The 27,975-nt window shown below is 49.4% G+C and overlaps 2 protein-coding genes across 4 annotated transcripts; one reads left to right on the plus strand and one right to left on the minus strand.

Annotated features, from left to right (window-relative positions):
• The first annotated feature begins 1,896 nt into the window (after window positions 1-1,896).
• Window positions 1,897-11,154, plus strand: LOC138725295 (solute carrier family 25 member 36-like). Its single transcript, XM_069866084.1, has 7 exons — window positions 1,897-1,974; window positions 7,092-7,268; window positions 7,714-7,791; window positions 8,302-8,402; window positions 9,016-9,082; window positions 9,288-9,571; window positions 9,675-11,154. Exons 1-7 carry the CDS (start codon window positions 1,934-1,936, stop codon window positions 9,872-9,874), a joined length of 948 nt encoding a protein of 315 aa, XP_069722185.1. The 5' UTR covers window positions 1,897-1,933; the 3' UTR covers window positions 9,875-11,154.
• Window positions 11,129-26,821, minus strand: CLSTN3 (calsyntenin 3). 3 transcript variants are annotated; one of them, XM_069865782.1, is made up of 18 exons: window positions 26,713-26,821; window positions 23,493-23,615; window positions 22,334-22,529; window positions 21,652-21,860; window positions 21,188-21,337; window positions 20,340-20,525; window positions 19,616-19,885; window positions 19,225-19,337; window positions 18,983-19,145; window positions 17,826-17,870; window positions 16,881-17,038; window positions 16,550-16,698; window positions 15,876-16,102; window positions 14,640-14,810; window positions 13,896-14,041; window positions 13,625-13,760; window positions 11,915-12,132; window positions 11,129-11,830 (listed from the first exon to the last, which is right to left on the minus strand). In XM_069865782.1, exons 1-18 carry the CDS (start codon window positions 26,795-26,797, stop codon window positions 11,660-11,662), a joined length of 2,916 nt encoding a protein of 971 aa, XP_069721883.1. In that variant the 5' UTR covers window positions 26,798-26,821; the 3' UTR covers window positions 11,129-11,659. The 3 variants fall into 3 exon arrangements, with proteins under 3 accessions (XP_069721883.1, XP_069721901.1, XP_069721893.1); XM_069865800.1 differs by lacking the exon at window positions 26,713-26,821 and adding an exon at window positions 25,648-25,684; XM_069865792.1 differs by lacking the exon at window positions 17,826-17,870.
• Between the last annotated feature and the right edge of the window lie 1,154 nt (window positions 26,822-27,975).

A 27,975-nucleotide genomic window follows, 5' to 3' on the forward strand; every position in this document is an offset into this window, starting at 1 on the left:
CCCTGCTCCTCTTCCTGCTGCTCTTCCTGCTTTTTGCTTCAGCTCCCTGCTCCCTGATGCTATTCCTGCTCCTGCTTCCTGGTCTCTGCTTCTGCTTTCTGCTCCTACTCCTGCTCCTGCTCCCTGATCTTATTCATATTCCTGCTCCTGCTGCTGCTCCCTGCTCCTGTTCCTGCTTCTGCTCCTGCTTCAGCTCTCTGCTCCTGTTCCTGCTTCTGATCTTCCTGTTCCTCTTCCTGCTCTTTGCTTCAGCTCCCTGATCCATGATCCCTGATCCTATTCCTGCTCCTGCTCCCTGATCTTATTCCTATTCCTGCTCCTGCTTCTGCTCCCTGATCCTATTCCTATTCCTGCTCCTGCTTCAGCTCTCTGCTCCTATTCCTGCTTCCCACTCCCTGATCCTTGCTCCCTGCTCCAGAGTGGACAGGTACGGTTGGGATTGATCACAAAAGTCTTTTCCAACCTAGTGATTCTATGACCTGTGACACGCTGATGCCGCTGGTGCTGCACCCAGGCAGCTTCAGTTCTTCAGGTGCAGCCAGGAGGGCGGTGCTGGTGCTCCTCAGTTATGGAATGGTTTGGGTTGGAAGGGACCTTAAAGATCATCCAGTTCCAGCCCCCCTGCCATGGGCAGGGACACCTCCCACAGGATCAGGCTGCCCAAGGCCCCATCCAACCTGGCCTTGAACACCTCCAGGGATGGGGCAGCCACAGTTTCCCTGGGAAACCGGTTCCAGTTCCTCACCACCAAAATAGGCCAATATATTTCAGACAAAAATAACCTGGACAACAATTCTTCCCCTAAAAAGAAGCCACAAACCCAACATGAATCCTAAGAACAATTATAACACCAAGCTGAGTGGTGCAGTTGCCACACCAGAAGGACAGGATGTCATCCAGAGGGACCTGGACAGACTGGAGAAGTGGGCCTGAGCAAACCTCATGAGGTTCAACAAGGCCAAGTGCAAGATCCTACACCTGGGTCGGGGCAATCTCGTATTTCAGTACAGGATGGGGAATGATGTGATTGGGAGCAGCCCTGCAGAGAAGGACTTGGGGGTGCTGGTCAATGAGAAGCTCAACATGAGCCAGCAATGTGTGCTCGCCGCACAGAAGGCCAAATGTGTCCCAGGCTGCATCAAAAGAAGCGTGGCCAGCAGGGTGAGGGAAGTGATTCTGCCCCTCTACTCCTCTCTTGTGAGATCTCACCTGGAGTAGTGCGTCCAGTTCTGGAGTCCTCAACATAGGAAGGATATGGAGCTGTTGGAACGGGTCCAGAGCAGGGCTACAAAGGTGATCCCAGGGCTGGAGCACCTCCCCTGCAAGGACAGGCTCAGAGAGTTGGGGTTGTTCAGCCTGGAGAAGAGAAGGCTCCAAGGAGATCTTACAGCAACCTTCCAGTACCTGAAGGGGTTACAGGAAAGCTGGGGAGGGGCTGTTTACAAAGGCTTGTGGTGACAGGACTAGGGGTAATGGGTATAAACTGGAGAGGGGCACATTTAGAGTAGGCATAAGGATGAATTTCTTCACACTGAGGGTGGTGAGGCACTGGCACAGGTTGCCCAGGGAAGCTGTGGCTGCCCCATCCCTGGAGGTGTTCAAGGCCAGGTTGGATGGGGCCTTGGGCAGCCTGATCCCGTGGGAGGTGTCCCTGCCCAGGGCAGGGGGGTTGGAACCGGACGACCTTTAAGGTCCCTTCCAACTCAAGCCATGATTCTCTGATTGTAGGAATAAGTGTTTCTCAAATGAGTGAGGATGACAGTCAGGAACGCCTGGGCACCGAGGCAACGGGGAGCGCAAAGCCCATGGGCAGAGAGGTCCCACCCCCACCCGAGCCTCCCGGCGGGGGCGGTGTCGGAGCCCCGCGGTGCCGCCCCCTCCCGCCCCTTTCCCGCCGCCTCCCGGGGCTCCGCGCGGTCCGGGAGCGGCGGCGATGGCGGAGCTGGGCTCGCTTCTCCACCTGCTCGCCGGAGGGTGAGTGGCTGGAGTTCGGTTTCACCTGAGTGTTTTGGGGTTTTTTTGAAAGTCAGACAGAGCGCGTTTTCTTTCCTGCAGGGTTTCTCCAGGCGCTGCTCCTCCTCGGGAGCTGACAGCGCCTTGTGCTCGGTGTGATCTGTGCTGAACAGGTGTCTCTCCCCCTGCAGTCCCTGCTCGCAGCCTTTCCCTGCCTCACACGCAAGGTCGGGGAGAGCTGGCTCCAGAGCTACAAATGGGCAAGAGATTTGGCTGTTGTGAAGCCCATAATTACATTAAAATGAGTCCTTGGAAAGTGATAGAACACGCGTAAGGCTTCTAGGGCAATCTGTCCATGTGCATGTCTGTTCTATCCCAGCGCTTGTCTCGCTGCATCTTGTATCAGAAACGGTGTGACCAGCAGGTCCAGGGAGGTTATTCTGCTTCTGGACTCAGCACTGGTGAGACCGCTCCTGGAATACTGTGTTCAGTCCTGGGCCCCTCACCACAAGAAGGATGTTGAGGCTCTGGAGCGAGTCCAGAGAAGAGCAAGAAGAGAAGGGCTGGAGGACAAGCAGCAGCTGAGAGAGCTGGGGTTGTTTAGCCTGGAGAAGAGGAGGCTGAGGGGAGACCTTATTGCTCTCTATAACTACTTGAAAGGAGGTTGTGGAGAGGAGGGAGCTGGCCTCTTCTCCCAAGTGACAGGGGACAGGACAAGAGGGAATGGCCTCAAGCTCTGTGAGGGGAGGTTCAGACTGAACATGAGGAAAAAATTTTCACAGAAAGGGTCATTGGGCACTGGCAGAGGCTGCCCAGGGAGGTGATTGAGTCACCTTCCCTGGAGGGGTTTAAAAAATGGGCAGATGAGATGCTCAGGGCATGGTTTAGTGGCAGATAGGAATGGTTGGGCTCGATGATCTAAGAGGTCTTTTCCAACCTAATGATTCTATGATTCTATGATGGAGATCACTCCTTGTGATGCCCAGGTCTGGTAAAGGGTGCTTCCTTTCTAAAACTCCAAAATGAGGCTTGGGGAGTTTATTTGTTGGCATTTTCAGCGCCAGCTGATGTTCATGCCCCATAGCCCTCACCTGCACTTTCCTGCGTTCAAGTGCAGGCGCATTGATGTGGCACAGCCAGAGTGGATGTGTGGCTCTGCAGCCTTCTCTGGGGAGAAGGGAAGCCACCCCATGAGTCAAGGGGGCCTTTATCTGGTGCTTCATCCAGCCCATGTTACCAGGGCTGGGGGGGCAAGAGAAGTGGGATGCTCAACAGGGGAGTGAGAGGCACTGTGAGGCCCCTGCAGCGAAGCGAAGAGTGGAGCGTCTTTGTCTTTGGGAGAGCAGCCAGCACTCTGTCACAGTGTAGCTGAGGTTCCTGCATGGCTTCTCTGGCTTTAAATAGAGCAGCTGGTTCTGGCAAGTCAGGTGTTGGGTCCCAGCAGTGCCTTTGGATTTCCAGTGTGCCCTTGAGCAAGTCCTTTCCCTCTCATGTCCCTTTTCTCTCTGCCTTTTGCCTCTCCTCTCTAGAAGAACCATCTATTATTTAAGCCTCAAAACAATGATCTGTAAGTTTACGATGTCCTAAAGCAGAAGATACCCTGGTCCTCTGGGCTTTCTGAGTAGCTACAGAACTCCCTTGCTTAGACAGCCACCTAATCCCTTGCCTAATTCCACCAGCCTGTTGGAGACCGTATGACAGTGAGGTATGCATGTGCAATAAGGCACATCATTTAATTGCTCTTATTTAGTACACTTCTAGTTTTCTGCAGCTAATGCAGTTGTGCTGTGTCGATCCCTGCTTATGTAATACTTGCCTTCTCTGTTCCTAGCGTTATTTTCTGTACACTGTTCTTTTTTTTTTCATTTATATTTTGACATATATAGTTAGTGCATCTTAGCCTTTCTCAATGTATTATTTAATATTTCTTAGCTTTCTTCATTTTTTCTCATCCTCATTTTCCAGTTTGGTTCCTTGAAAACTATGAGAGCATGGGAACTTGGTCTGTCTGTATCCTGTCCCTGTCCATTAAACAATAATCCTTCAATTGCAATTAGTTAAACACCAAGAGATGATTAAGATGAATAAGAAGTTCAGATTATTGCTGCAGTATATAGTTAATATTATTGTTTTACTTAACGTAACAGGTCTCATCGATTAAAGAACAGCTGTTCACTCGATCTTCTGGTACTGAAACTGGTGACCATCACATGAAACTTGTGAAAGGCTTGTTTGAAACTAATGCAAGAGCATAGATCTTTCACAGTGCACAGTTAAACTGTGAGACCGCTGGCCACAGGATATTAGAGGGTAAAAGCTTCTTATGAGTCCAGAAAGCGTTTTTAAAAAGATTAATGAAAAAAAGAATATGTTGGAAGCTGTTAAATTCAATGCAACATTTCTGCTGAAAGAAATCCTTGAGCTGAAAATTTCAGGAAGCTGGGAGAGTGTTCTGAAGTAGAGTATTTCCTCTACTTGTGGTCTGATTTTAATCCATTTAATCCATGCTGTAGACAGAGTGCTAAGGCTCTAAATGTGAATTTATGAGTTACCAAAGTGTATTACATCTTTGTAGTTTGCTTTTGTGAATCCAGCTGTTGCTGGATATAGAATAGTTTGGGTTGGAAGGGACCTTAAAGATCATTCAGTTCAAAACCCCTTACCATAGGCAGGGACACCTCCCACTAGACCTGGCCTTGAACACCTCCAGGGATGGGGCAGCCACAGCTTCCCTGGGCAACCTGTGCCAAGGCCTCACCACTCTCATGGTGAAGAAATTCCTCCTTATGCCTACTCTAAATGTGCCCCTCTCCAGTTTATACACGTTCCCCTTCATACTATCACTACAAGCTTTTGTAAACAGCCCCTCCCCAGCTCTCCTGCAGCCCCTTCAGGTACTGGAAGGTCGCTGTAAGATCTCCTTGGAGCCTTCTCTTCTCCAGGCTGAACAACCCCAACTCTCTGAGCCTGTCCTTGTAGGGGAGGTGCTCCAGCACTGGGATCACCTTTGTAGCCCTGCTCTGGACCCGTTCCAACAGCTCCATATCCTTCCTATGTTGAGGATTCCAGAACTGGACACAATGCTCCAGATGAGTTCTCATAGCCTCCAGCTCTCTTACTGCCGCTTAAATGACCATCATGCTAAAGAGCAACAACTTATTTAACTCTTATGGCTGCTTTTAAAATGATTTTCTATTATGTGTACATGTCAGAAGCATGAGGAATGTGAGCTCAGGAAATTTTTATACATACTGGAGGCATGAGTTCAAGTTCATACCCTCACCATGCTCATGCAGAGGCTTCTTGAAAAAATGAGGTATTAGGAAAACATTACATAGTGTTATGCCTCCTTAGGCACTGTTAGAGATAAAAAGCTTTAGAATACCAAGTAATTACTTTTCTAAGTGATGTCCTGTTGTAGTATTTGCTCAACTTTTAGATAAGTAGTCAAAACTGCTCTATTCAGACTTCTTAGACATTGTGACCTCTCACCACTGTACTCAGTCTTCTCCTGAGCTGGAAGCTACACTTCTCATCAAAAAACCAAAAAGACTGTGACTCTGGAACCTGTATCAGGCAAATTAGTAGAAACTATGGTAAAGAACAGGACTGCTGGACCCCTAAATGAATATAATCTACATGGGAAGAATGAACATGGCCTCTGTAAAAGGAGGCCCTGCCTCATATGACTCCAGACTATTAAGTAGGCAGTCTTGGTGTTGATGCTTCTCAGCTTCTTCATGCTGACACCCTGGGCCATGATTTTTACTGTTTTGTTTTGTGTTGGCTTGTGAGCTTGAGCTAAGTCCTTTGGTTATGTTCCACCTGATCCCAGACTCTGAACACTCATCCTGTCTCTTGAGGGAAATTGCTGCTGATCTCCTGATCAGCAGCTCATCACTACATAGATCTGCAAAGGGCTTGACAAAGCAGCATGTGTGTAATGGAGTAGCATAACTAGCTGCTGTCTGCTGGCATCATTAGCTACACAACCTTCTAGCTTGCAGATCTTCATCTCTCAATCTTCGTTGAAATAGGCATCTGGCCCTCTTCTTTTCTTTCTCTTTCTTTTTTTGCTGCCGGCAATAATAATTGAAGCCCTAGGAGCAAAGGCTGCAAGAGCCACATATATGTGTGCTGGGCTGTATGGACTGCTTCACAATTCATCAGAACTGTAGCCATTTGCTGTCTGTACCATCATCACTTGTAATTCTGTTGAGATACTTGATTCTTCCCTGATATCCTACAGTTCTTTGGTTGGCTTTTTTTTCCCTTGGGGCTTTTTTTATGCTTCCATCTCTTGTGAAACCAAGTGAGTTTGGCTATAGTGGACATGAACATGTGTCTGTTCTTTAAAGCCTCTTGCACGGCTGTTCCATGCAAATCCACCTTAGAACAGTCTTTCAGATGCTGAGTATCCTCTAGAAGAATGGAGTTGTTAGGCAAAGGATCTGAAGAGGCAGAAGCTGAGAATGGAACGTATTGGTTCTCTGATTCTGACCTGTCCCTTGGAGGGGCAAAGGGAAAAAGGGGATACGTATCCTTTCAGTTCGTTAGTTCCAAAAATAGCTTCTGTCTGCTGAAGGTCGGGGCCCTCTTTCATTAAACAAGTGAGGCTGGGAGTGAGCCTGGCTGTTGGCAGAAAATACAGATCTTGCTCACAGGGCCTTGCAAATGTGGGGCTGAATGGCTTATGGGTTGAAGACACAGGTGGGCTGAGGGGTCAGAGAGTTTTGTGCTGCCACTTTCTGAGCCAGTGCTGCTCTGAGGAGGTGTGAGGAGCGGTGCTGGTGATGTCAGCAGAAAGCATTGCAATGAGGTTGGGCAGCAGAAGTATTTACTCTGGGAAATTCTGAATGCAAAGATCAGCAGCTTTGAGCAGAGGGACTGCTGAATCCCTCTGGACTTGGGACTGTTTGTCTCAAATACCGAGTGTGGTTTCAGAATGAGGCTGCCAGGAGATGTCCCAAGTTAAACGATGATTACGTTAATCAGTGTCAGAGCAGGAGGTCATGTGTGACGCAGGCTAGGGGACCTAACCTTCTCTCCCTGAGGGGGGAGACTGTGGATGAGCAGGGTCAGAATTATTGCCCTGTTCCTGCACAGGACTCATTCTTACATGTGTTTTTATGCCCTAGATGTGGTGGCACAGCTGGAGCCATCCTGACCTGTCCCCTGGAAGTGGTGAAGACACGTCTACAGTCATCCCAGTTGACGCTGCGGCCTCTGTGCCTCTCAGAGATGCAGATGTCAGCAATGAGTGTGAAGCTGATGAACTCTACCCCACCATCTCCTGGAGTGCTCAGGTTACTGAAGTGAGTAGGATAGGACAGCATGCATGTTAGCACCATGGAGGTGAAGGTTTGGCCATCAGATGCAGGGAGAGGGAGAGATGGAAGCAGCATTTGAGCTGAGGCTCCGGAAGTTGGTGAGAAGTTTCATCAGAGCACGGGTACATCTGCTTCTCACAGCTGAAGTGTGCTCTGAACTCAGAGCCTGCAAGGCAGCTTTTGGGACTGTGTGGAATTTCTCAACTAGTGACTTGATCAGACCCAGAGTCATTGTGTCAGCAAGTAGAGGAAGCAATGATGGAAAGAGAGAGGAGAAAGGGCTACACAAAAAGTGAAAGTAGGGCAGAAAAAAGATAACACTGGAGGCAAGGAGAGGATGCTACAAGAAGTACTGAAGAATGAAGGAGGAAAAGGAACAGGAGAGCTTCAGCTTAGTTATTCTGATTTCTCTGTTCATTTCCTTCCATAGGGACATCCTTGAGAAGGAAGGCATGCGATCCCTGTTCCGAGGTCTGGGGCCAAACCTTGTTGGGGTTGCTCCTTCCCGGTGAGTACTGCATCCTGAGGATAGCTTATGCTAACCCTTCAAAGGGTTATCAAGCACTGTATTCAACTGGCTGCCTGGGGAAATGGTTGTATCACCATCCCTAGAGCTATTTAAAAGACATGTAGATGTGGAACTTAGGGACGTGGTTTACTGGTGGACTTCGTTGGCAGTGTTAGGCTTAGAGCTGAACTCAATGATACTAAAGGTCTTTTCCAACCTAAATGACTCAATGATTCTATGACTTCTGTGACAGCTATTGCTTCATGTTCTGAAAGCAGTCTGGGCCCTGTGCCCGTTGTGCTACAGGACCCCTTCACACAGACACTTTTTGGAACTTCCAATCATAGTTGTAAGATAAGATAAGATGATTGCTGTGGACCTAGTATAGATGGTATCTGATATCGCAAATCTGTGTTGGGAGTAAGAACAGTTGGAGTGACGCCCTACGGCAATGCTGTTCCTGTTCCCTGTAGATGAGTTGTAACCTAATCCGTATTTCTTTCCAACCAGTGCTATATATTTTGCTACCTATTCTGGTGCTAAGGAAAGGCTCAATGATGTCCTTCTACCGGAGTCTAAGAAAGTACACATGCTGTCGGCAGCCTGTGCAGGTAAGCCTCTTCTGTCTCGCATCAGAGCTAAGGAGTCCTCCTGTCTGTGTGTAAATGGGTTTCGTTCCTTCTCCATCGTTGCTCCTGTCAGCGCTGCTCTCTTCTGAAGTTTTATCCCTCCCCACCTGGAGCTGTGAGTTCTTTGAGTAACCAAAAGAGTTTTATCACCATTCTTCTTGGGCTCAGCTCTTGAAGTCTTTAACCCTTCAGCTGCTATCAGGAAAAGAACTCCATTCAGCTGTGAGAGGGAAAAGGCACTATGCAATTTAGACCACTCACAGGATCATTTCTCTTGATATAGTCCAGTTCTCTAACAAAATCTTCTACTCCTACAAGTTTAGTCCATTGTTTCCCACCTCTTTGTAACACCAGGGCCTGTAATAATGTTATGTTGGAGGCAGAGGATCTAATTGCCACCACTAGACAAAGGCTGGAATAAAGGAGGAGGAGAATCAAATAGTCTGCCCTGAAGTGTCTTCTGTGGGAGCTCGAGGTCATTCTGAAGCTGCAAATGCCTGCAGCGTGCCAAGAAGAATTTAGAGCTGATAGACTCGCACTTCCTCACAAACTGTCAATGTGATCCTAGTGCTCACACAGTCTTTCTCTTTTCTAGGCATTACCTGTGCCACACTCACCAACCCTATCTGGTTAGTGAAAACCAGGATGCAGCTGGAAGCCAGGTAAGGCCAACAACCCAGAGCCACTGCATGTCAAATCAGGACTGGTTTAGGTTGGTTAGGGGTCTGCAACTTGCCATCAGAGCATCGGTCTGCAATCAGAGCATCGGTCTGCAAGGCATGCTGGGGAAGTCAATCAGTTGTTTTCCCAACAACATTTTAAGTCAGTGGAGCAGTCTGCCTTTCTAACCCTCCCTCCTTGTTACAGGGTGAAGGGGGAGATGGCCAACAATGCTTTCCAATGTGCCGTCCATGTGTACCGCACTGAAGGCCTTCGTGGATTTTACCGCGGTGTCACTGCCTCCTATGCTGGAGTGTCAGAGACCATCATACATTTTGTCATCTATGAATCACTGAAACAGAAGCTGAGGAGCAGCCGTCATTCCATTTCCCCTCCGCTCACACTTTCACCAAACAGCTATGACTTCTTTGGACTAATGGGAGCTGCTGCTGTCTCCAAAACGTGTGCTTCTTGCATCGCATATCCACATGGTGAGTAGGTTCACTCTCCTTGCTTCTGTCCCCCTCAGTGGAAGAGAGTTGTCACACCCATAGCATCAATCTGCTAATCTTACTTCCCTTTGTGTGTCTCCAGAGGTCATTCGCACACGGTTGCGAGAAGAAGGGTCACGATACCGTTCCTTTATACAGACTCTGCAGCTTGTGGTCCATGAAGAGGGCCCCTTGGCTTTGTACCGAGGGCTCCTGGCTCACTTGATCCGTCAGATTCCAAACGCAGCTATCATGATGGCTACCTATGAACTCATCGTACATTTGGCCTCTTCCACCTTGTAAGCACCTGGCTGACCGAGACTGCTGTAGAGATACAGGGACCTCGTGGTCCTGAGACTTGGTCTTTTCGCATGCTCTGAGAAGTGGTGCTTTTTATCTCATATCAGAACTGGGCCAGGCATGGCATTCTTGGAACATAAGACTATTTTGTGCAAGGTTCTTGGTTCCAGTGTGCACAATGTAGCCTTTCTTCTTTCTGGAGACTTGTATTATTCCAGTGCTTCAAGATGTCAGGGCACTGGTTTGACAGTGCCTGCTGGAAGCTCCCTGTACGAAACAAGGGCATGGAACTTACAGGGAAGGAGACAAAGAAGAAAGCATAAGAGTACCTTAGACAGCCTCAGCATATTAATTTCTCTGGGACACAGTAACAGTCGTAGTGTGTGCACAGTTGGACAAGAAGACAGGCCAGAACTGAGACTGAAAAAACTGCAGCAAGCAGAGATCTTGTGCTGACACGTACCCTTGGAGGGCACTCTCACCTGCTGTGCTACCTTTCTGCCTCTAAGGAGGTTTTCAGCCTTGGCTGCCAGCAAATGTCCTGTTGCAGAATCTTCCTTTGAGTCCTTGACACGTTGCAGCCATTGCCTTGGGGTTGTCAGCTGCCTGACACCTCTCTTTTCTTCTTGCAGCGTCTTGACTAATCAGACCAAATCGGTCACAGGAAGAAGCACAACCTCCTATGAAGCGTTACCCTCACAACTCCTGCGACTGGGCTCATAACCACGCTTTGCTAATATCTGTTGTTTACAACCCCTCCATTCCCAACAGAAAGAGGGCACCTCCTTCCCTCAGAAATGCTGGGCTGTTCTGCTCCAAATTGGAACTCCTGGTGTGAAAAAATGCTCTTCTATGCTAGTAAGGCAAGTGGAGCAGGTGAAAAGGTGGATGAAGCTGAGGACTTGGCCTGTTTCTACTGATGATATATGAAGCGTATGGAAAAAAGAAGACTTGTTTTTTTATGTAATCAAGAATGAGTCACATTTGCCTGCGACAGGCTAGGATGCCTTATGTCTCTGTGGGTTTCTAGTCCTGTGTCCTGAGGAACGTTTTGTATTTTGACTGTCAGAAAGGTTACAGGTAGGGTCAAGGGTGATGTGTTTTTCTTGTTCCAACACATACCCTAAAAATTGTAGCCCTTCCCTGAGATAAGGCAGTAATTTCAGTAAAAACTGGGCAATCTCCAGTCTCACACTAGAGGCTACACTGACTGTTTCTTTCCCTGCTTGTACTGAGAAACGGCAGAAGCCCTGACTGTTTTATTTGAAATCCATTTATTTTAAAATCCACTTTGTTTCCTCATCCTTCTTGCCTTCATTCATTTAGTTCAGGAGTATCGACAATTTTACAAAGCGACACAAGCTGCAGTGGTGGTTTTTTTGCATGAAACGAGAATAAACCTTAAACGACAACATTGAAAAAATATACAATATATATATAATATCTGGGGAGGGGTTATGAGAAACCCCCCTCTGAGCCCTATGGCTGGCTCCTCCTTCCAAATTTCTGTTCTTTCCAAGCCCCTCCTTTGTCGTCATAGTTTTGAAGCGTGCCACGGTCATGTGCAAGTGCCCCAACACGTTTCTTCAGAGCCACACGGGGGGGAATCACCAATGCAGGGAATGTCCACAATGAGAATGGCAGAAGATGAAGGAACATGGGAGGCAGAAATGACAAATGAGGGAGGAGAGCGTGTGTACACGGTGGGGAACAGAAGTTAAAAGTAAGACACCTTCTCCTCCCAGCCACATGTTTTGGGAGGATCCTTGGACTGGTGTTTTAAAGCTCCTAGTAGCAGTGAGAGCCGTTGCTTTTGCCAATGATGTGTCGGTCATCCACGTCATTGCTGTCCAGGGAGTCCGGTGTCTCTGAGTCAGTGCTGTCATCTTCGTCCTCCATGCCCTCGCTACCTCTGCCCTCACCGCTTTCAGCTGCCCTCTCCTGGCAGCTCTGGTAGGACTGGGGAGGAGAAAGATGGGGTCAGGGGAAGGATCTGGCAACTCAACTGCCCGCCCAGCCACAGCCACTGAGGTTGCTCCTCACCTCCATGGGGTTAACTATGATAGTGAGGGCTGAGTCGTCCCAGAACATGTCGCTCTCTTTGCCTCCAGTGCTCACGTGTCCCCCTTCGGCAGCCCCAGGGACCTCTTGCCCCACTCCCCGCCGGTGCAAGGAGTGGATGCGCAGGATGCCAAGGATCACCATGAGTGCCAGGAAGCCCACACACACCACAATGATGACAGTGGCAGCACTGGGGACCACTTTAGAGAAAGCAAATAAAGGAGTGCTTAGAGCCTGTCACAGACACATGCATTTCCAACCTGACCTGCAGGAAATGGGGTTCCTGGGGAGAGACCGGGGTTTTGGTGGAGGCAGGAACACATCCTGGTTTTTCTAATCCCCTGAGCACAGGCAGTTCCTGCCCTCAGGTGCTGTGTCTTTGCTTGAGGCCTGCAAAGTTTGCCAGGACACCTAGGTCCAGGCATCCTCTGATGTCAGCCCAGCCTGTGGACTTTGCACATCTTCATCTGCAGAAATCACCAGAACATGTCGCACAGAGGCCATTTGTATCCTTTCCCTGGGAGAGATGTGCACTGTGGACAGCCTTTAAGGGCACAAGGACAATTTTCAGAGGGTTTGATTTTCAGAGGGTGCAGGCAGTAGAAAAAGAAGGAAGCCAAAAGAAGTCTGCTTTGCATACAGGGCAGAGGTGAGGTCTATAGTGGTCTTCTAATTAATGCTAGAGTCAAAGCCTGACTTCACCACAGGAGAAAACTTGAAATTCATCTAAACCCTTAGCCTAACTCCCATGCATTTGTTCTGTATCTGTAGCCCCAGTCAATACTCCAGATGCCCACCTGCCAGCGAAACCTATCCAGGCCCTCCATGGATTTGTTCTGGGTGGTTCTGCAGAGCAGGGACGATTTTGCCTTTGCTGCTGCTATTGGGTGTTGCTGGGGAAGGCAGTGGCAAAGGCTGATTTTTGGTGGCTTACTCTGCAGCGACTCAGTGCCAGTTGCAGGACTGGACCAGCTTGGGATTGGCTACTGGGAGCCAAAAGCTGGCACCAAAGGTGCTTTCCATGTTCCCTGCGACAAGGGACCAAAACCAATACAGGGTTCTCCACAACAGTCCTAGAGGTTTCAGAGCCTAGGTGGAGTCAGTTAGGCCGCAGTCATGCTTGTGGCACAAGGCTGCCAGCACAAACCAACAAATGTAATCTCTGGACTAACTTTTAGGCTCTTCTGTCCTCTGTTTGGGGGGCAAGAGTCCTCCTCTTCTCTGTGTGATGCTGTCTCCTATATTTTTCTGCTGTGCTGATGACCAACTAATCCCATCTGGGTTTTTAGAGCAGTGACAGGTCTTGATTCTTTTGTTTCTCTCCTGCTGTTGAAGCTTCTTTCTGAAATTACATTGGCCAAGCCTCCATAGTGCCTTTGCAAGGTGCACTAATGAAACAGCACCAGCTTACAGTTGTTCTTTTTAGACATTCTCAGGTGGAGATTTCAGACTGCTGCTGCATCAAGGCAAGGACACGTGGGAAGAGGAGGACTGTTGCACCAAGTTCTAAAACACAATTTGACACAGGCTGCAGTCCATTTGCCAGTGAAGAGTGGGACAGGACACTATAATGAGAGCTTAGTAAGATGTGTATAGGGAGCCTGAAAGGAATCCTCTGCTATAGGTTCTACCAGGAGATTAGAAAATCATCATCCTGACCTAAAGGAATAAATACAAAAATAATGTACATACTTGGGTTGTTATGGGTGCTTGCCAAGCTATGCCCAGATAGCTCTGGGGGTAAATGGTGGCCTCGGTGTATGAACTGCTGGGAACTCAGAATATGGTTAGGATGAGCAGCTCGGTTCATATTGTGGAGGACATTCACCTGCAGAAAGACCAGAGTGAGAGAGAGAGAGACCCTGTGTTCATCGCAATACATTCTACATCGTGTGCATTGCTGTCTACCATGTCCTCCCCATGCACGCATGACCACCTGTTATGCGTATGATTGACCTTGTACCTCAACAGTAAACTCATTGCTGGAGTAGCGTCCATTCATCTCAGTGCACGACAGGTGAAACTTCCTTTCATAAAGAGCAGCACCGTGGTTGATGTGATATGAGACCTGGCGTAGTATTTCCTCGTAAACTGCAATGCTTTCCACACCTGACACAAGAAGAGAGAATTGGCATGGAGTGAGGAAGCTCCTGCTTCTAAGTCATCTGGCATCATAATCCTGTAGTAACTGGGACCAATAGGGGAATCCAAAACAACACTGGGTTTATTAATTTTGGGAAGGGAGGAGAGCTGGATCTGGCTGCAAAGGATCTGATTAAATCCCTGCTTGCATTGCTAAGACATGGAAGGGAAGGAAGAATCAAGAGCAACAGCACTGCTAAGTTCTGGAGAGTATAGTAGCGTTGTACCAGTCCACAGTCTGTGGGATGCGCAGTCCCCTAGTCATGTCAGACAAAATGCTGCTGGCATCTGAGAAAACCAAACCCAAGGGTAATGAGAAGTCAGGAGGTGCTCTAGGCGCCTCAGTCAGAGCTCAAACACCCTGCTGTCTGCAGGAGGAGGAGCCACATCCCTAAGCAAATGGCCTGGGACTTCCAAAAGCCAGGAGTTAAACAAATGATTACATTTCAGAGGCTCACAAAGTACACCAGTGCTTCTCTAACATTGGGTTAAATGCTTCTCCTAGCAATACCTGACAGGCAGTGAGAGGCATAATTAGACAGCCATGGCCAAAGAGAGGACATACCTGTGATGGTCAGGTAGGCAGAGGTATTAACAAGCTCCAGGCCCCGCTGCTGCAGCAGTGCTCCATCCAGAAGCAGATACTCCCTCTCTGGGTCCAAGTCATCTCCTACCAATGAGATCTCGCAGCCATCGAGGTTGTGCACAATCTCATCTGACATTCTTGTGTCTGTCACTGAGATGCAAATAGGAAGAAGACAGGGCCAGAAAGCCAGTCAGCACCAGCAAAGGTAGGAGTTACTCAGACTGGTACGTGCTTCCTTGATAGCATTGACCTTGAGCAAAATCACTGTCGGACTAGTTCCTTGTTGGAGGAGTCCCCCTGGTTCTAATGACATTATTTATGCACATAACAAAGTGACTTTATTTTGCAACAACATGCTATAATCAGTGTTCATGATTCATGATAACACATCTTGGCTGCAAGAACTCCGTTGACAATGACAATGTGCAAATTAGGAACAACTCTATAACACATCCCCAGATCCTGAGTGCTTTTGAAATCTTCCCCTTGTCTCACAATTGCTGGTTACCATGGCTGAAATCTGATCTTCTTTACGAGGGCAAATCCACTCAATGACTAACGGCTTTCAACAGGGCTCAGACCAACCTGCTCTACGTCAAGAAACTCATCATTGTTTGAGGGAAGATAAAGCTGCTAAACTGAAAACTATGAGCAAAAAATCCCATTACCAGAAAAAATATGAAAGAAGTGAAAGGACGTGTAGAACACAGAGCGCAGAGAAGTAACCTGAGGATTATGGAAAGAAACTGAGGAGCAAGATATTACAGGGTGTGAGAAAACTGAATGGGGAATTCACAGGAATAAGTGATGCAGGAAGAGATGGCAGGGGGAGAAATACGGAAAATGGGAGAGAAGGAAGCAGGAGGAGACTGAGTGTAGTAGTAGAGAGAGTAATGGGCAGCACATCCATCCAGTGCTGGATTCAATAAAGGGAAATGTAGATAAAATGTAAAAAGGATTAGGAAAGGGCAGCCTGGGAAAGGAGGAGGAGAGAGTGAGGCAAAGGAACTGAGGCGATAGAAAAAGTACAAGGAGGAGCAGAAAGGGATAAGAACCGATTAGCCTACATATTGACAGGCAACGTGCCTTGCTTCTATATTTGCAAACTTTCTCCTATTTCAGTGTCATGAGGGACTCCACTTCCCCTGCAGGTCAGCAGCACACTTGCAGGTCTTCCCGGTTTATCTCTTATAACTCGCCCTGTACTCCACTCACCGGTTCCATGCCAGTTCTCATCCTTCTTGGCCTCCACCTGGTGAGAAATAGAGCAGGTGATCTGGAGGTTGGGGAACAGGGGGACCCCATCAGAAGCCTCGAAGTCTGATGCAGGATGGGCAAAGTGGGCATTGCCAGTTAACAGGATCTGAGGGGCATCGGGCTGTAGCACCACAACGTAACCTTCCACATCAGGAATGGAGACACAAGACTCTTCACTGAAACACCTGAAGGAGAGAAGTAGAAAGTATCAGTTGGCCCAAGCTTTCCTCAACACCAAAAGATGACTTGCCCAATACTGCCCCTGAAAGGAATATCCTTTTTCAGGTACTCTTCCTAAAGCTTCCCTGCAGCCTGCTGAGCAAGACAAAGAGGTTTGGTAGGAATGACATCACTCAGTTCCAAATTACTAGGTCATATCCACACATGACAGAGAAAATGAAAACCAGCCCACATGACTGGAATACCATGATTGAAGGCAGACGTTCTGCTACTTGCATGGACTCCAGGACCTAGTTTTACAGTATCCATTTGGATACTGGATACTTTAATATTTATTTTCATGTTGAGACCATCAACAGAATTAAAATAAAAGGTGAAGGAGTATAATTTTAGTCAAAAGAGAAGTAATCCTCTTTCTGAACTTAGCCAGAGGTGCTGCCTTGTCTACTCACTTGACAGTAGTGGTAAGCCTGAGTGGCCTGACTCCAGGGGTAGCAAAACGCAGGGAATTCATGTAAGCCACATGCTGGATCGCATGGTTGAAGGTTTCCACATCATCACCTTCCAATGTGAGCAGGGACTGAGAAGGGTTCACATGAACCTGCAGATGGAAGAGAAGAAAACACTCAGGTTTCCTTGGCAAATGCCAGGAGTGCAGGCTAGAAGAGACACAAAGGAGAAAGGTGGGGAGTTGTCTGAGGTGGGGGAGCAGGCAAAGTCCTGGGAAGCAAGGCCAGGTAGGGCAGTGGAGGAGACCCATGCAAGCTGGGCAGATGGGCATACCTTCATCCCTTTGCCCAGACTGTCGAAGTCACTGTAATCAAGCCCCTCACGGCAGGCATACAGGCATTCAATAACCTCTCGGCTCTCCAAGCTACCAGGGCGTACACTGAAGCCAGCCAAGTAACCATGGAAGTAGTGGTGGATCGACAGAGGATCTCCTGAGGGAAACATGGGAGGTGGAGGGTGTGAGAGACATGGCGAGGAAGAGAACAAAGACAACAGAAGTAACAGTGTGAGGGACATACAGGTGTTAAAGGAGATGGAGAGAGACAGAGGGCTGCATGGGGCATGGAAAAGCGAAGACAACAAAACCAACAGTGAGGGACATAGAGATGTTAAAGGAGGTAGAGAGAGAGAGACAGAAAGGTTGCAGGGGACACAGAAAAGCAAAGACAACAAAAAGAGGGAGGATGCAGAAGTAAGGAGATAATTTTTGGAATTCCAGGTGGAAAAAAGTATGAAAAACAGACCAAAAGAAAGACAAGGGTGGTGAACGGTGGGTAGGATAGAGAAGTTTCTGCCAAACCGTTGAATGCCAGATAGAAACAATTTCTTGTCCCCTTTTCACTCTGCTTCCTGTGAGGGCTTTTAAGAGAAACTATAGGTTCCATAGATAGATAGGGATGAGGTGACATCTCCCGATGTCTCTAATGGTTTTTGTGTTCTTCAGAGACCAACTTTAATAATCAGGCATAAGGACTCTTTCTCGACATGAAAAACATACTCCATCTCCCAAAGCAGGCTGTAGTCCTCTATCAGACCTATTTCATGCTCCACAGATACCAAGGTCCCAAGGATCAATCTACCAAATAAGGGCTTTCCTCCCATGGTGGTGGGAGGAGGCAGGGCAGGAATGGGAGAGCTGTATGAGGAAGGTACCATGCAAGAAGTGACAGTCATGCGTGGTGAAAAGGGGAAGAGAAACATCTTCTTTCTTTTCCCTACCTTGTACAGTATCAGTGGAGCTCTCATTTCCTTTGATTTTCTCCTCTGCAAAAGGAGAGCATTCAGACAAGCAATAAGGCATTGGAAGAGGGCAGTTACAAGGCCAGGCAAGTATCTATATGAGTGTGTGTATCGGCCAGTCCAAAAGAACAGCTTCAGAATCCTGTGCCAGACAGTGCACCCTTCAACCCTACAGACAGCATATCACAGATGAAAGAGGGCAGAGTTCCTCTCACAAAGGTGATAGTGAGGCTGTAGGATGAGTGACTGATAAAAGGGAGGAAGTATAGGGTTTTTTTTGGTTTTTTGTTTTTTTTTATTCTTTCCCTACGATATCTATTCTAAGAATTAACTGATTCCCATTTATGGAACATCATCATAGCCATGTTTGCAACAAGCCACGTTCTCAACATCCCTTTGAAACTCATATGGTTCCAGGAGGGTATCCCAATCTGACCAATAGTTGTTCGTTGCAAAGTACCAAACTGAGAGTACAGAGCTGTGGGAAGACCCCTGACCATGGAGAAGCAGTACTACGGTAAAGATTTGATCTTGCTAGAAATTTCTGCTGGAGTTTCTTACTGGAAATTTCTGCAAGCAGCAGGCAAATTTCTTCAATTCTGTCCTGCTCCAGTCTTGCAGGAGAATTGAAAGACCTGGGAAATGCAGCCTTACATCTCCACAGAACCAGTTTTAATCTGGTAGTCACTTTACTATGTTCCTAACCTGATCTTTGCCCTCCAACCCAATTTCTCTACAGAAGGTTTTTTTCTTCATATAGACCCTCAAGACACAGAAATCCCCAACAGTACAACCAGTAGCACAAATAGTGTTCTCTGGTGAAAAGCTTTGATAGAAAGGCCAATGTCTGGATGAAGTACAGTTTCAATGCTCCTCTGCCTTAGAGATGATTTCCCATTGCATATTCTACTGCTGTTGTCAACAAAGCTGCCATTGACACTTGCCCCTGAGCTATTATTATCAAGGTGTGTTGGTTTGGTCCATAAGGAAGGAAGGATCCACACTGGCTTTGATGCCAAGGAGGCAAAATGGCTGCAATGTGTTTGCATCCTTTAGTATTAGCTGGTGTTTCTTTCATCTCTTCTGGACCACCTTCCACTCGTTTCCCATACAGAAAGAGCATGGTGGGCACTCACCCGTCCAGCAGGCTCCAATCATGAGTGAGGGTTCCTGCCGAGGGGGGTGAATAAGGCCATTGTCGTGGATGAGGGCAGGGTCGTAAGAGACACCATCCACATAGAGTGTGACAGTGGGGAACTCCAGGTTGAGGGCATAGTGGTGCCATTCATCATCACAGACCTATATCAGACAGCAGAGGAAAAGATCAGTGAAGAGCAAAAGGAGGAGGGACACGGGGAATAGGCAAACGCTTCCTGACCTGCTCAAGCTTCCAGAGAAACTTCACAGGCCTCGCACTTTCCAGCAATGGCCAGTAGAGGAAAGCAATCCGGCAGCCATGCACAGACAGAGAGTAATGCGAGTAGCCCTCCTCTGCCAAGGACAAGTACAGAGAGTTATGTATCGCAACTCAGAGCAGTCTCGCTAGCCAGAGCCCAGAGGCGCCCGCTAGCCTGCACAACTGGCAGTCAGCAACATGTGCTCACAGCGGGCTCGACTACTCCCAGAAAACGTCACGTCCTAAGGAGGGACCCCTGCCCAGGTCCCCACCTGGAACACAGAGATTTCCACCTGCAGTGACAACCCCTTTTAACAGCTGGAGACAGCGGGCAGAAGGGTCACCACCCCAGGAAGAAAGAAAAGAGTCTTACCGCTCTGCACTGTACTGCAAATCACCGTCTCCTCTTCTCTCCTGCCTTTGCTCGGCACCACGGCGTGCTTCATCCACACGGACAGGGTGAAGTGGTCACTGAGCCCCTCATGGGCACTCAGCCCGTTCACCACAGGCACCTGGGCTGCCTGGCTGCCGTTGAACCAGTAGATGAGGCTGCTGTCCTGGCTATAGTGCACAGAGAGCTGCGCCGTCCAGTTCGCCGTGGGGCTGGGCACAGGCAGCAGGTCAATCTCTCCTGAGGCAGCACCTACCAAGAAAGGAATGTCAGCCCAGGAGAATAAGGAGCCTGGGAACCGGGTAACAGATGATGAGGGTGCTACAGCACTCTCTGAAATGTCCCAGAGCGCAGGGAGAGGAGTTGCCTATAGGCGTTCTATCTGGAGAAGGATGGTGACTTTTCCATCCATGCTGAGGGAAGTCCCACAAACTCCATGTAATGGAGCAATGTACAGAAACCTCTGGCTTCCCAGCAAGGAAAGCATAAGGATCCCCTTGTAAATACAGGCAGGGCGCCCAGTGCCCCTCAAGGCAGCATGTGAGTTACATTTCCTCACAGCCCCACTGACCACAGCAGATAGGAGGAATGTGTCCCCCAGCATCTCTACTGTGTGAAGCACAGAGCTACCACCATGAACCCCTCCAGGAGAAGGGGAAGGGTGCTGTGCCATAGCTGCCTTTAGCCCAGGAAAGCATCAATTCACCACAAAGTTTGCGTAGTGACTTCTCGGAGTAGTTATCCCGGTCACAGCCCTTGGCCACGTGGTTTGTCTGCAGCTCCACTGTGGCCTGGATGTTCCACAGGGGCTCATCACAGGTCTCCAGGTGAATGCTGGGGAAGAGCGCAAGGCTGCCTGCTCCTGGTGTGTACTCGATCCTCTTGTTCCAGCCTAAAGAAGAAGAGTGAGAAGGATTAGGTCCTGCCAAGGGCCCAAGGCCAGAACATTTGGCACACACACAAGTAGCATCTATGGACTAGTCCAGAAACAGAGAGATTTTTGGCCCTCCCCACGCTGAAAAGTCAACTTTATGCAGCTGGCAAGGAAAGACTTCCTAGAAGCACGAAGACTCCAAATTCTCATCTACAGCTAGTACTGGTGTAGTATCACTCCTTTGCTTGTCAACCTCTCTTATCAGGCAGATCAGATATTTAAGTGTGTTGGATTTCCCCTTAATTATACACACTGAGGTGAAGCTGTAGGCACACAGCACCACTAGAAAACCCAAAGATCCTCAAGATAAGCAGAACCAAAACCAATCTAGACTGAATACAGCCTTGCCAAATACATAGTAGTTCATAGTAATCCAAGGAATGAATTTTCAATGTTAGATTTGCTTTCCAGTGGCTTTGCAACAGACTTAGAGGTCTGCTGCATCCCATTAGAAGGGACTGATGGGTTGGTGCCACAGTATAAGCATATATATGAGCATACAAATTTGCATGTCTACATATAAATGTTTCCAAGGAATAGGACTGAGCAGTAGTTCAGCAAAAGCAAAGGGAAGACCTAAGTGTGTTTAGAGGTTTCATACTGTCCAACAAAGCACATACCCTGCCAGCTGGGCTTGCAGGTGGGTTTCACCTGAATTTCCACTTCAGCATCATCAGAAGCCCGCTTCTTTCCACAGTCATAGGCCGTCACTGTGAATTTGTAGACACGATCTCCACTGTACTGCAGCTTCTCCGTGTTCTCGATATTCCCTGGTTAGCAAAACAAAGAGATCAAGGGAAAGGAAAGATAGTCTCCTCAAAGATGTTCCTTCTAGAAATCACTCTTATTTTTGATCAACTATAAAACCAACCAAAAAGGGGTTGATTTCCCCCCACACAGTGTCACTCTATAACAAGCTATAGCATCCCACAAAATGGCTGCTGTTTCTCTGCACCAGGAGAGAGAGAGATCAGCAGTGCTAGAAAATTCAAATAGCACAGCTCTGCCAGCAAATGGGACTGGCAGAGAGGGAGCAAAGCAGGAAAGGGGGAGTGATGTGCTCATGGTAAGTGCGGATTCTTACCGTCATTGTCAATCAGAAAGGGAATATTGGGGGTCAGGATCTCATAATAGCAGATCTGGCTGTACTGTGGTGAGCAGTCTCCATCAATGGCCTCCACACGCAAGATACGGTCATACAGCTTTCCCTCAGTCACTGCCACACGATACAACTTTTCCACAAAAACAGGGGCGAACTCATTCACATCGTTTACTCGAACGTGCACTGTGGCCCTGATGTAGAGACACATCAATAAGCACTGATCGACTGATTTGGATCCACGCACCACCTAAATTTCAGTGTAAGTCACTTCGCTAAAGTGCACCAGTCTGATTTCCAGCCATCAAAAGCAAGGACAAAGAAAAAAAACTTGGTTTCAACACAGCAATGTTGACATGCAACAATGGTTTCCCACCCCAGAGAAAAAGCAAAAGGGCTTATAATGTAATCTAGACCTCCTGCCTATATGCAGCAACATAAACCCACCCTTAGACACAATTGCCGAGCAGCCCTCATTTCTAGTGTATTCACTCCTGTGAATCAGAGAGTGAACGTTTCCCTTTGGGTCTTATTAGCATGTTGAGTTATAGTGTCAAGGCTAGAGAAAACAATTCTGGCTAAAGAAAGCATTCTCACAGCAATTTCCATTTGCATTTCTGGGACAGAATGCATTTTGTAACATGCAGCAATGACTGCATGGACTTACTTGTGTGATTTCTTGGTATTTGCTCCATCAGGCCCCTCTCCACAGTCATAAGCTTGGATGGTGAACGTGTGCTCCTTATGTGCTTCGCAATCTACTGGTTCCTTGGCCCGGATCAGCCCCTCACCTGTAGCTTTGTCCAGAATCACAGCTTCAAAAGGTACCCCTGCCCCATGGATCCTGAAGCCACAGATTTCGCCTGGCACCCACAAAGACAGAGAGAGGAGAAAGAAAGAAAGGGGAGAAAGAAAACAACTGAGGAGAGCGCATTATGGCCCCTTGCTTCCTTTTCCCTTATTTTCTTCCTTCCTTGCAGCCTCCTTTCTCCGTTACTGTCACCTATCATTTCAAGCAATTTTTGGTTCCCTAGGAGTTCCTCCTGCCATCTCTTCCAGCTATTAATGGTGTGGATTGCCCTCTACTGGAGACTGCTCCCACGGCAAGGAGTCTTGACCAGCATCAAGAAAGATTACAGGTTGCAAGGCTCAAGGTACATTTATTAGTGCTACACAGCCACAGTGCTGCAGGAGCACCTTATTTCTCTTCTGCATCCCTCGAGGAGGTAAAACAGGCCATATACTGCAGACAGACAGACAGAGCGTGAAGATCCATGATGTCTCATCCACCCCCACACAGGATGTGCAGAGTACCGCAGAGAACTGCAGATAAGGTCACCTAAATCCTGAAGTTCAGCTCACAGGGACCGCTTTTCCTCTCCCAAAGCTGAGGGAGGACGTGTGAAGAAGCTCCAGGCATGGCCTAAGCAAGCACCAGGAATACATCCCTCATCTGTAGTTTCAGGGATTTGTACATACCGTGAGGGGATGTAGCACTGCCATTGAAGTATGCCCTACCAGCTTTCTCCAGTGCTCGCATTCACAGAACTGTGCATGTGATCTTTGGAAATAGCATAACTGCGTCAAAAAGCCAGCGCTCCACCCTCAATTTCTCTCCCTAATGAAAATAGCTCACAGCATCTTAAACCAAGCTGTGCCCAAATTGCCTCTAGATTTCACTGGGGACCTCCTCCGGAACAAGGTTTGGAGGTAATCGTTTCTTGGAGAGAGATAGAATCCAGCACAGGGATGAATGTCACCCTGTCCCTGACTCTTCAGAGGTCTCTCCCTGCCTCCCACCCTTCCCAGAGACATTACCCACCTACCTGCATAGCGCAGTGGAGCATCTTTGTCTAGTGCAAATAGCGGTGGGTTGAGCAGGACTGTGTTGTCGTTCTCCATGACGATGCCCTGGTACTCAGCTTCAATCCAGGGTTTGTGCTTGTTTGCTGAGGTGGATTTGGGGTAAGGGATGAGCACAGGAATGTATTAGCCACCAATGACAGATTCAGTAGGAAAAGAGCGAGTATCATGCAGCGACAGGTAACAAACAACCCTCCCTACCTTCTTCTCTGGAAATAAAAAAATATGTCTAAAATAGGCTGGGAGGAGGAATTTATCTTTCTTTAGTTCCACTCTACATGGCTCTTGGGAGACCTCATCAGAAGCAGTGTATTCCTTCTGGCCTCCTCATTACTGTCTTATTAGAAATATGTGGAGAGGCAACTGGGTGCCCAGGAAAGCTGGAGCAGTTAAAAGAAATAAATAAGTCAACAGGCAGAAGTAGTTTGATTCTGGAGACAGATTCCAAATGCTAAATCCTTTAGCTTACTGAAACCACAATTAAAGGATCCAGGACACATCTTCCTTTGGGGTGTCCCCAAGGGGCAAGTCTTGCACGCAGCCATTATCACTTACACTCCTTATCCTCTGGATTAAGGACTGGGATCTACACACACGTACCCAGGTACGCTTCCAGTCAGTCACCGTACGCATGCATGCAATGACCTACTCCAAGAGTCCCTTGCTCCTTCCTTCCCCACTCTATGGTGAGCGCCATATTCCCTTGTCCCCTCCTTGCTAATCCCACTGGCTGGAGCCCAGCCAGGCCTGGCATGGAGGCAGCAGCCAGCAGGAGGCTCTGAAAAATGTCACAAGCCCAGAAATAGCAAATTAATCTTTATCGCACAGGCTTCAGGGCAGGAAAAGGGAGAAATAAAGGGCTGGGGGGGAGGGAAAGGGAGGGAAGAGGAGGGGAGAGAGAAGAAAAATCATTACAAATTAAAAAACCCTCCCCCATGCCCACTCCCTGCCAAATGGGCCTCAGAGATTATATTACATGGCCTAGTTACAACCCCCATTCCCAGATAATCCCTCACTCTCCCGCCCCCTGGAGACGGAGATTTATTACAACTGAGCAATACTTTGAGCACAGCATGGCTCAGAGCTGGTGGGGAGTAGGATACAGAGCCCATCCCCTCAAGGGCACTGCTTCCAATTTGTGAATTCATGCTCTGCAGCACAGTATCTCCTGACACCGTATCGGCATGGTGCAATGTGTTGACTCAAAAGGGACGGCGTCCCTCACAACCAAGTGCTTCTGCAAATCGGGGCTGGGGGATGCTGCCAGAGCGTGGCGGTGAGCCAGCAGAGAGGGCGACAGGTCAGAGTGGGGATGAGCCAGCAGGACCAAGTGGGCAGCCCCAGCCTGGTGTCGCGGCGAAGAGCGTGGGTTGGCATTTCTCCCTCCCCGTATCGATTAAGACCATAAAGCACCGCGTAGGAAACCCAGAGAAACATCCATCCTGCTCAGTATGCAGGTGGAATCCTTCCTGTGTGAAGTGCCCACGTTTCACAACAACCCTCCTTTGCCCCACCAGATTCCAACTCCGTGACGGCTCCAGTCTATGTGCCACACCACCGAGGTGGGAATCCATAGCTGCGAATGCCAAATACGCCCTGTTGCTGGGGTAACATGCTGGTGGTAAAGAGAAAAATCCTTTGCTGCATCCACCTGCAACTTGGGAATCACCAATGTGATTTCTCAGGAAATTACTTCCTGGATATTAGGAAAAAAAAACAGTTTGGGAATATTCTTAGGATACAGACTCCTTCCAGCTTCAAGAAAGCTCCTGCAAATCTGAAATAATTTGCCAAAGGTGGGTAGATGTTTCAGAGTGTAAATTTGCAAAGGAGAGAGAAAATCCAGAGCATTACGAGGCCTCGCCTCACCGCTGGGCCCCTTGGCCCCAGAGCAGTACAAATAAATACCCCTGCCAATGTCAGCACATACAGAGCTCCGCACTGCGCCCGGCCTCTTTTGAAGCACAGAAAACACCCTAAGATGCCATGTTCCCTGATGACTCCCGCGTCCCTCACATGTTTTCAAGATTCTCCCACCCTGTCAGATTATTGACGCACTGGCTCCCCTCGGACCAATTTCTGGCGCCCGTGCCTACAGCCACAGATCTAGAAATCTACCTCCTTCTCCACTGCTCTGCATGGTCAAAGAGCATCTGCATTCAGAACGTCACAGCTGTAGCATGAGTGTTTTCCATACACATTTAGCACATCAAATACCACATAATACCAGCAACCTGCATCGTTAGCACATGCAGTAATTCCTATTGACAGATTCTGGATGGAGGAAATGGAATGGGAAGGTGGAGACGGGGGGACGTGTTTTGGAGACCACTGTGGGCTGTGAGAGATGGGAAGGGATGGGAAGGGATGGGATAGGGATGGGGTAGGGATGGGAAGGGATAGAGATGGGGATGGGGATGGGGATGGGGATGGGGATAGGGATGGGGATGGGGATGGGGATGGGAAGGGAATGGAAGGGATAGGGATGGGAATGGAAGGGGTAGAGATGGGAAGGGATAGGGATGGATAGGGAAGGGATAAGGAAGGGACAGGGATGGGAAGGGGTAGAGATGGGAAGGGATAGGGATGGATAGGGAAGGGATAAGGAAGGGACAGGGATGGGAAGGGAAGGGATAGGGAAGAGACAAGGAAGGGACAGGGAAGGGATGGGATGGGAAAGGAAGGGATAGAGAAGGGATAGGGATAGGGATAGGGATAGGGATAGGGACAGGGATAGGGATAGGGATAGGGACAGGGATAGGGATAGGGATAGGGATAGGGATAGGGATAGGGATAGGGATAGGTACAGGGATAAGGACAGCGACAGGGACAGGGACAGGGGCAGGGACAGGGAAGGGATGGGAATGAGAAGGTATAGGGATGGGAATGGAAATGGGAAGGGATAGGGATAGGGATAGGGATAGGGATAGGGATAGGGATAGGGATAGGGATAAGGATAGGGATAAGGATAGGGATGGGAATGGGAAGGGACAGGGAAGGGACAGGGAAGGGAAGCTAAACCTGCACAGCGACAACTGAAAACAACCGCAAGACAAGTGGGCGGCCAGAGGCACGACGCGCGGGGAATGCTAAAAGGAAAGAGAAGAAGGGAGAAAAGAGCGGCGCCGGGCGAGGGACGGAGCGAGCCGGGTGCCTGCGGAGGGGCTGCCGCGCCCCGCTCACCTTTGTTGGCGGCGCCGGCGGGCAGCGCGGCGCAGAGGCAGAGCAGCGGCAGCAGGGCGGCGGCGCGGGGCCGGGGGTCGCCCATGGCGGCGCTGGGGTCGGGTCCCGGTCCCGGTTCGGGTCCCGGTGGCGGTGCCGGTGCCCGCCCGGGGGCTGCAGGGGCAGCGGCGGCGGCGATGCGCGCGGCCCCGCCCCGCACTGCAGCATGACGTCACGGGGGGGGGCGGCAGGTGCGGAGAGGGGGCGCAAGGGAAGGACCCGAGGGGGGCAGGGGGGAAAGGGGGTGCCAGGGCGAAAGGATGGGAGATAATGGGGAGCCAGGGCAAAGGGCGTGAGAACTGCGGGGTGCCAGGGCAAGGGACGGGGAGATCGGGGGTTCCAGGGCGAAAGGATGGAAGATAATGGGGTGCCAGGGCAAGAGGCATGAGAACTGGGGAGTGCTAGGGCAAGGGGCATGAGGACTGGGGGATGCCAGGGTGAAGGACGTGAAGATCAGGGTTGCCAGGGCAAGAGGATGTGAAGATGGGGGGTTCCAGGGTGAGAGGATTGAAGATAATGAGGTGCCAGCGCAAGAGGCGTGAGAACTGGGGGGTGCCAGGGCAAAGGTGTGAGGACTGGGGATGCCAGGGCAAGGGGCGTGGAGATCGGGAGTTCCAGGGCAAAAGGATGGGAGATAATGGGGTGCCAGGGCAAGAGGCGTGAGAACTGGGGGGTGCCAGGGCAAAGGGCGTGAGAACTGGGGGTGCCAGGGCAAGGGACATGAAGATCGGGGGTGCCAGGGTGAGAGGATGCAGGATAATGGGGAGTCAGGGCAAAGGGCGTGATAACTGGGGGTGCCAGGGCAAGGGACGTGTGGAGATCGGCGGTTCCAGGGTGAGAGGATGGAGGATAATGGGGAGCCAGGGCAAAGGGCATGAGAACTGCGGGTGCCAGGGCAAGGGACAGGGAGATCAGGGGTTCCAGGGTGAGAGGATGGAGGATAATGGGGAGCCAGGGCAAAGGGCGTGAGAACTGCGGGTGCCAGGGCAAGGGACGGGGAGATCAGGGGTTCCAGGGTGAGAGGATGGAGGATAATGGGGAGCCAGGGCAAAGGGCGTGAGAACTGCGGGTGCCAGGGCAAGGGACGGGGAGATCAGGGGTTCCAGGGTGAGAGGATGGAGGATAATGGGGAGCCAGGGCAAAGGGCGTGAGAACTGCGGGTGCCAGGGCAAGGGACGGGGAGATCAGGGGTTCCAGGGTGAGAGGATTGAAGATAATGGGGAG

This window comes from Phaenicophaeus curvirostris, chromosome 1, assembly GCF_032191515.1.
Source record: "Phaenicophaeus curvirostris isolate KB17595 chromosome 1, BPBGC_Pcur_1.0, whole genome shotgun sequence".
Lineage (NCBI taxonomy): Eukaryota > Metazoa > Chordata > Aves > Cuculiformes > Cuculidae > Phaenicophaeus > Phaenicophaeus curvirostris.